At 36.5% G+C, this 8,504-nt stretch overlaps 1 protein-coding gene across 1 annotated transcript; it reads left to right on the top strand.

The window, feature by feature from the left end:
• Nucleotides 1-1,792: 1,792 nt before the first annotated feature.
• LOC102806497 (sulfotransferase 1C2-like) lies at nt 1,793-6,243 on the top strand. The gene is made up of 6 exons (XM_006821596.2): nt 1,793-2,059; nt 3,480-3,709; nt 3,890-4,013; nt 4,646-4,743; nt 5,014-5,185; nt 5,857-6,243. The coding sequence occupies exons 1-6, from the start codon at nt 1,894-1,896 to the stop codon at nt 5,985-5,987; spliced, it is 921 nt and encodes a 306-aa protein (XP_006821659.1). The 5' UTR covers nt 1,793-1,893; the 3' UTR covers nt 5,988-6,243.
• Nucleotides 6,244-8,504: the final 2,261 nt, after the last annotated feature.

An 8,504-nucleotide genomic window follows, 5' to 3' on the forward strand; every position in this document is an offset into this window, starting at 1 on the left:
CCCTTTGTCAAGCTGTCGTCTGTTCAATTTAAATGTGATTTGTTTGAGATATTAGAAATTTGCTAATACAAAAAATAGATGCATCATTTTCAACATTAAACCAATCACGTCTGAAGATATATTCATAATATGAATATATGTACCAAGTTTCAATGAAATTTCAACTCCAAACTTGACAGGTGCATTGCATTGTATTGTCTCAATGCACCTATTTACCAAATTTGATTAGAATGTGATTATTAATTCTCAGAAATCAGTGGAAAAAACGAAAATTCGTGAACAAATGCTGCTTTTTGTCAACTTAAAATTCACCGGCCTTAAAAAATTACGATATATTGGCATAGACACGGAGTAGGCATTGTGGTACAGTCATTTGGTATGTATCACTCTTCTGAATGAACTTTGGTGAAGTTCTACAAACTTTGTAAATTAGCTCAGGTACACGGTGATACGACCTCAATTTCCTTTGCGGTTATGTGTATTGGCACCACTCCCCATCTTGATAAATATTATGTATTGCCTGTAATGAGGTGGAATGCGAGACATTGAGGTTACCCTGCCTGTCTACCGTAGTCATGCTCTGGATAACTCAAGACAATTTTCACAAAACATTATAAATTTGTGTATATTTAAAATTATTGTACAATCACGGTTTAATCCAACGTGTTGGTACTAATAGTTTTGGAGATATTGCTGAAAATGTGTCTACAAAAATGTTAAGTCATTTAATAGGCAGCACTTTTAAACTTATCAATTTATATTGAAGTCAATTTAGCAGAAAACTTAGCAGAAATGTTGGTTTACATTAGATAATATAATGATGTTAGTGTTCATGATTATTTTGACATGGAATACAAATAATGGTAAAATGTTAACAGCACTTTTAATTCACGGGTACAAACATGACTCGCTTCACAAATCTGAATTTGATACACAAGCAAGGGATCATTATTGGGGATCGACTTTTTGATATCATAGGGGGCATGGCTGGAAGGTTTGTAAAAAACAGCAATAATGCTAGAAGCATTCCTAATGTTATGCAGATTCGTATGAACAAAATAATATATTATTAAACACAATTGTATAGGCAAAGTGACAAAACACAAGGCTAGTGTCACTTAAAATGCGATGTGATATCATAAATGTGTGTTGTCGCAACTTCATTGAAATCGGTCGAATAGAAAATTGTGATGCAAAACGCACACTGATGATACATAAAATTATCATTGAGAGGACATCGGAGAGAGGCTTATAGCCTTTCAAGATGGCGATGCATCCAACATTTCGCCCAGGGTCACAGGGTTAGTTGACATCTTGCATCGAAACAAGCAAATAACTTGCATCTTTTTCCGGTAATATGTTATACACATCTGTAGCTTTTAATTAAAACATGGCTGCAATCAAACACTGTTGAAATTGAACAATAATATGAAGCCTCGTGCCAAAATTAGTATGCTAAATTTTAACCACGATGATTGATTCGTTCTGTCTACATTCACATATAGCACAGTCAACAACCAAATATAGAGCATGTGGTTATGTACTTGTTGGTGATACCAATAAAGTAACTTTTGCCATGTGACCAAGCATATTGTTATCATAATCATATAGTAAAAACAAAGTAACCTCAGACGTTCTACAAGAGGGCTCTCTACTGAGTGCACACTGCAATCAATATTCAGAAAAGGCACTTATGGTCTAACACCACAGTCAGTATTCTATTGATAATGCTGATTTGCATGTGGGATTGAGTAACCCACTTTATCTGTACAGGGTTCAGTGTATCCAACTGGACTATATAAACGCGATGAACTATCACTACTTTGCAGTCTGCTCGCAACACGTAGTCACTTGCAACATCCCAGCGTAAAGCCTGATTCAACTCGTACAACCATGCCAGAAACAACCGAGTTAACCCCTCCATTTGAAAAGACTTACTACTACGATGGAAGGAAGGATAGACTAATGGTAACCGCTATGCACAACGATAGTATACACGCACTGAAAGACTTCGAAGTTAGGGACGACGACGTATACATTGTAACTTACCCAAAAGCAGGTAAGCATATGTGAGCATATGTGAGCATGTGTAATGAGTGGAGCCAAATGTAAGCCACGACTTTTAATTTGCGAACCTCTCATAATTTAAGCAATTTTGCAATAATCACGGTGCTTAAAAAAGATTAGAAATAATAGGCACATATAATGATACTGAAGTTAATTTGAATAAATACGTATATTGCATTAGGTTTTGGGTTTAGATTTATATAAAGTTGAATTTGAATTACATTGTAACAATACAGTTTAATTTAATTAAATCGATTTGAATTCCATTTCCGGAAAGATTGTATTTTAATTTAGCTAAAAGTATCGCATTCCTATATAAGTTTGCAGATTGCAGAGATTGCAGAGTTTATATGACTATATCCTGGGACAATATGTCTCTAACTGTATACAAAAGAGTGTTGGAGTGTATAAACGGACCCTGGATGGCACACCCGAAGCAATGTACCGGGTGAAGCACACAAAGTTCAATATTCTGTAAATCCACAGAGTCAAACATTCCAGTGCCTTGGCGGCAGCGTTTCACAAGGTATAAACGCGAAAACGTTTGTACCGCAATTTCTGAAAATGTTACTCTTACTCTAAACGGCAAATTTAGGGAATTTACCAAGTGTGGAATTAATGAAAAATGATTTGCTTATTACATCGTTCTCTTAATATTACGTAACAATCGGCAAATGAGTACTGCGCAGAGTGAAAAGTGAATGAAAAAAGTACGGGTCAGTCCGTCGACGTCAGCGAGTAAAGCATGCGACCATTAAGGTCATCAGAGGGGCACAATACCTTACCAGTCTGTTAGGAGGGTGACTGAGACGATGTATTTCTATGTTAAAGTTGTGCAATTTTACGAGTGACTCACTTCTTACGTGGCTACAAGTAACAAGATTCTTTGTTATTATCGCGAGTTCTCGTCTCATTATCATATCTCATGTTATTATCCTGAGATACTCTAGCCATTAATTTAGTGCAGGGTTAACTATTGAGGAAATTGATAGAAAATTATTTGCTGTGACATATTTCTCTTTATTATGCGTCAGATATCAGGTGACAATCGGCAAATCATGATTTACCTAATCTGTATGTATCTTGCATAACAATCTAGTTGCGTGAGGGCGGTGATAGGTGAATGTAAAAAGTACGGGTCAACGATTAAATCATGCGGTTTTTAGGTTAAAGACATAACAATTGATAAGTTGGACACAATAAATATAATTCAGTCTAGTACGTGATCGGTCTTTGGGGTGGGGGTGGCGGTGGGGGTGGCGGTGGAGTGTGACAGAAACACAGGAAGGGACCGGGCGGGGTCCACCGCTTTTGATCAGAGTTTCCACGTAGAAAGTAGGGTGTTTTGTATGGCGTCAGCTAATCCTCTAACAAATCAACACGTACTTCTATATATAACGGTTATATTGTAGGTACAACCTTCATTCTTGAGATCGTGGATGCTATTATGCACAGGGGAAACATCGACGAAATCAAAGGGAAAAGGATGGAGGATAAACTTAATCTGATCGAATTGGGCCCGGCACCAGGCATCGAAATTGCTACGTATAAAAAGGTGTCCACGTGGAAGTCGCCTCGACAAATCCAGACTCATCTGCCAGTTGATTTGATGCCACCGCAGGTGTTCACTAAAAAACCTAGGGTATCTAAACTTGTTTTTTTTTTTAATTCTCATGACACGTATCATTGCTTGTGATCAAACAAGTGCTCAAGTAACGAAATCTTCGCATCTCTGTTATAACATTTTTATAGGGAAGCCCCAATATGTGAAGTTATTTGTATCACATCTTAAATATATACGTTATACACTGTTTTAATTCAGATTATCCTTGTAACACGAAACCCCAGAGATTGTTGCATATCTCTGCATGCATGGCATGCGACTGTAAAGTTCTTGGAGCCGTGTGATTGGGACTATTTAGTTGATCGTTTTGTAGAAGGCCAGGGTAAGCATTATATTACAACTGTTATAACGCGACCAAAGTATATTTTTTTTTACCTAAACAGGACATAGCATAGATTCATTTTCATTTGAAATTTGAAGCGTCGTTTTATCTCTAGTGTAATGGTAAATTAAATTGCACGCCATTATTCGGTCAAAAATAACATTTCGGGATTAACCCGGATTTGAATTTATTGAAATTGATAATCACAGAAAGGTGACGAAAGATGTCATTATTCCTATTAAATACCATGCACAATACACAAATATGTAACATACTTAAAATAGTTAGATCGACAAAGTCGGATCTGCATTTGTGTTAGTTATTTGAGTTTTAGTCCAAATTACCTGACTTGACAGCAAACATTATAAAATTTATCGTCTATGTGATAGGTGTCACATATTTCATTTTCGAACTACTTCTAACTCAAATCCAAATGCATTGTCATCAGAGTAAACTATTTTGCTCTCCTAATTATTTTGTTTGAAGGCGTGTAGCTGTTTTAGTGCAAAATAAAACCTTTACAATGGAAATGTTAGCACAAAAACAAAACCAACATCAACTAGGCGGTTGGCCAAAATTACCTAACAAAGCATGCCGCTATTTCATTGACGTGTTTTGTTGTTACCACTTAGTTATCTGGGGATGTTGGTTCGAACACTTGGCAGACTGGATTAATAAGATGGGCGGTAAGGACAACTTCCTGCATTTGAAGTACGAAGATATCAAAGAGGTATGGATAATAAAAAGAAGTGCCCCAAGCGACTGATTAGATACGTGTCGTCAAATAACGTAGACAGGCGTAAGCACAGTGACCAAATAGACAGCTGTTTTGACTGTTTTGTCGTTTGTCACTTACAAGTTTAAGCGCATCTTTCCTGCTCTTGTCAAGATGTTTTGTTTGTTATTTGAATATGCCTTAATCTGTGGACGTATCAACCTTTGATTTGTCATTCTCCATTTTTCGAAACTGACGAGAGCCTTGCTTTTCATTTAACTGTAGGATCGCCAAGGTGCTTCGGAGACCGTCGCTAATTTCCTTGGTTACGACTTAAACCCCGATGAGATGAAGAGAGTCGTAGACCATACTGATTTCAATAACATGAAAGAATATATGAAAACAGTAACACAACGTGACGTGTTCCTACGTGAAAATAGACATTGGCAACGCAAAGGTAATGAAATAATACATCAGTACATCAGACATTAAATTATATTTGTTGGACAGTAACACTGCAGCTCGATTACACACGTGGTTTGTGTAAGCGTGTTTTCGGTCAGTGAATATTGACATACAGATAATGTTAACGCAGTTAACGGTTTGACGTAATGTGTTCAAGTGTATATATAATATGTATGATCAACGGCATATCGAGTAAGAGCGGATTGCCGTCACTGAATTCATATTGGAATGCTGATATATACATCAGTGCTCAGTCAGTTTCGAGCAGTCAGAATGCTCGAATCTTAAGCCATCCGACTACTTGATAGCAAAGCTGAAATATGACTCAATACATGTTGAAACAGTGCCTCACAATAATGTCAGAATATTCACAACTTGTATACGTAAAAAATGATACTGGTATTCGCCGGTTGTTTTATCAAGAACCTTATAATAGTGAAACTCAAATTTGCGCTGTATTGTATTATATTTAGGTACGAGTCATTTCCAAACTGCAGCGCAGCGCAGCGCATTTATTGTATAATGTAATACTTATAATATAATACATCTTTTCACTGAAGGAAACCTACTTCACTATTTCATGTTCACTTTGAGCTATTTCACTGAACCAATCGCACTTTAGATATTGTTATTAATCAATTTTCCAAATGTTCTGCGTTACAGGAATTGTGGGCGACTGGAAGTCAAATTTCACAGTGGCCCAAGATGAAAAGTTCAAGGAATGGGAGCAGCGTAAATGCAAAGAGTATGGAATCGACTTCATGCAATACTACACCAAGACACCTAAAAAATAAGAGTCTCAACATTCTTATTAAGAAAATAATTACCTGTAGTAGTAGTAAGGTTATTCATCTAATATTTAGGTGAAAATTTTTACCAGAAACTACAAAGAACATTCATGTCCCGAATATTTTTTTGATAATTTGTAGAAAATGTAAAAAAAAAATGATGGTACTGGATTTATACTATGTACACACGCACGTTTTATATGTAACTAAATATGGTATGTAGTAATATAAACAATAAATATTATTGAAGGGCTCGCAAAAATGTTTCTTTGCAATGCTTCCACCCCAATATATACAACTTTCATACCAAGTTTGAAAGCAATTTGCTCAGGAATCCCAGAAAAATGGTTGATAAAACGTTCAAAATACGATTTTCCTAATATTTCTTTGGACTAAAATGGCCGCTATTCAGTTATGATAATCAAATAATCAATGTGTGTGAACTAAAAATATCAACTTAGAAACAAATCGGCCAAAACTTATTACAGAAATGAATACAGCTACTAGTATACTGAAAAACAAAATGGTCGCCAACTGGCCATTTTGAATCGAAACACTAAACAAAATGATGGGCATCAATAAGGCAATATGTCCAACTTTCATAGCCAGGTTTGATATAAATTTTTCACCATTTCTCAGAACTAAAATTACCTTCATTCGGTCAAAAAATGGGATCTTGAAAATCACTTGACATGGTCACTAATACAAGTTGTCATTATACCAACCAGATAGTCAAGATATGAAACGACCCCAAACGTACGTACGCACGCACGCACGCACGCACGCACGCACGCACGCACGCACGCACGCACGCACGCACGCACGCACGCACGCACGCACGCACGTACGTACGCATGCATGCATGGATGGAACGGAATCAATAGTACTTATTTTGGGGCTAATGAAAGTGTAATATTATAATCACTTTGCAACTAGCCAAATTACAATAAGGTTACACTATATTGTCCCAAAAAGCACACATCTGTGAGGTAGTTTGAATGCAGTATCAGTTGACGAGTGAGCCCCTGCCACGGGAATGCTTTTTTGACAGCCTTGATCGTGCACATGAACTAATTAGTGTACTTATAAATAATATGCATACCTTGAAACTGGCCTAATTACAATCAAATTTAACCAGAATATTAAAGTCATCAATTATTGAACCACCTTTACGGTAATTTGAATGGAGATTCATCTGGTAGTTCAACTCGATAAATATCTCACTACAGATTACCCAGTCGTGACATCACTGATGTGGCCTTCACGTGGTTCGATTTGAACTGAAGTCGTTGGTCTAAATTAATCCATTCTTTTGATACCATTGACCAAGCCAAATTGTTTCTAGATCACTCTGCAGAGTTAAATCTGCTCGCAACATTGGGTTTACGATTGACATTACCCACATGTTCAATAAAACTAGCTTGCCATTCAGTTTACTACCATCTTCGCCGAATTAGATACATTAAAAAAACTTCATCAAAGCATCTTGTTCTTCATAGATTTTGTATCGGCGAAAATAGATTCTGACAATTCATGACTATACGGACTTCTAGAAAACAGCATTTCACAGCGTGGTCAAAATATAGATGCAAGAATAGTAACTTGTTCCGGAAAGTCTGCAAATATAACTACAGTCCTACAGTATCTTCTTTGCTTGACAGTTCGTCATAGGATTCACTAGTAAATGGGTATGCATTGCATAAAGCAAGAGCCATTACAACAAGGGCTACGAAATTGGTTTCCTAATTCTTATAAGATATGATTTGTATATTATGTAAAATAAAGTATGACCTGGCAAAACAGCTGAGACGCGTATTCGTTTATTACTGGAAATTATTTGAAACAATACTGCACAGTACAACTCGGTTTAGTAATTTGTTAGCATTATATCGCCACCAAGAATTATAATACTGTTTACATCGACTATTTACCCAGGGTCTTGAATATGGAAAATTGCCAAAAAAAATAGATATTTTGTTTTTTTAAACGTTGTATATTTCTTGTAATTCTAAGTTCGGTTAACTGATAATTAAAATTCGAGTTACTAAATGTGGACGTTCAACAAAAACATATGTTGCCCGTAACTCGAGGTTCTATTAATTTTTAATTGAACCACAGTCCCTCTATAGACTGTGATTGAACATCGAGTTACAATTTGGGCGTGGTTTTGGAAAAGTGGGCGTGGTTCCTAAAATATAGGCGTGGTCATTTGTGTAACTCGATGTTTTCATAACTCGATGTTCGTAACTCGATGTCCGTAACTCGAACAATTCAGCATCTCCCTGACGATCTATTCGTGTCAATACATGGACGTCTATGGGCTGGAACGTCTAAGTCCCGGTACAGGACCTTATACTTGCTTAAAATAATAGAAATTATAGAATTGAAACAGTTTGGCGATGCGATGCAAGCATTTAATTTAATTATTTTGCTCCGAAACTTCCGGCGAATCATCCCGCACCATACTAATACTATAGGGAGACAAGTAACCTGTAGAATACTGTGTGGGTAATATTTTTTATA

The sequence above is a fragment of the Saccoglossus kowalevskii genome, chromosome 1 (assembly GCF_978046115.1).
Source record: "Saccoglossus kowalevskii chromosome 1, keSacKowa6.1, whole genome shotgun sequence".
NCBI lineage: Eukaryota > Metazoa > Hemichordata > Enteropneusta > Harrimaniidae > Saccoglossus > Saccoglossus kowalevskii.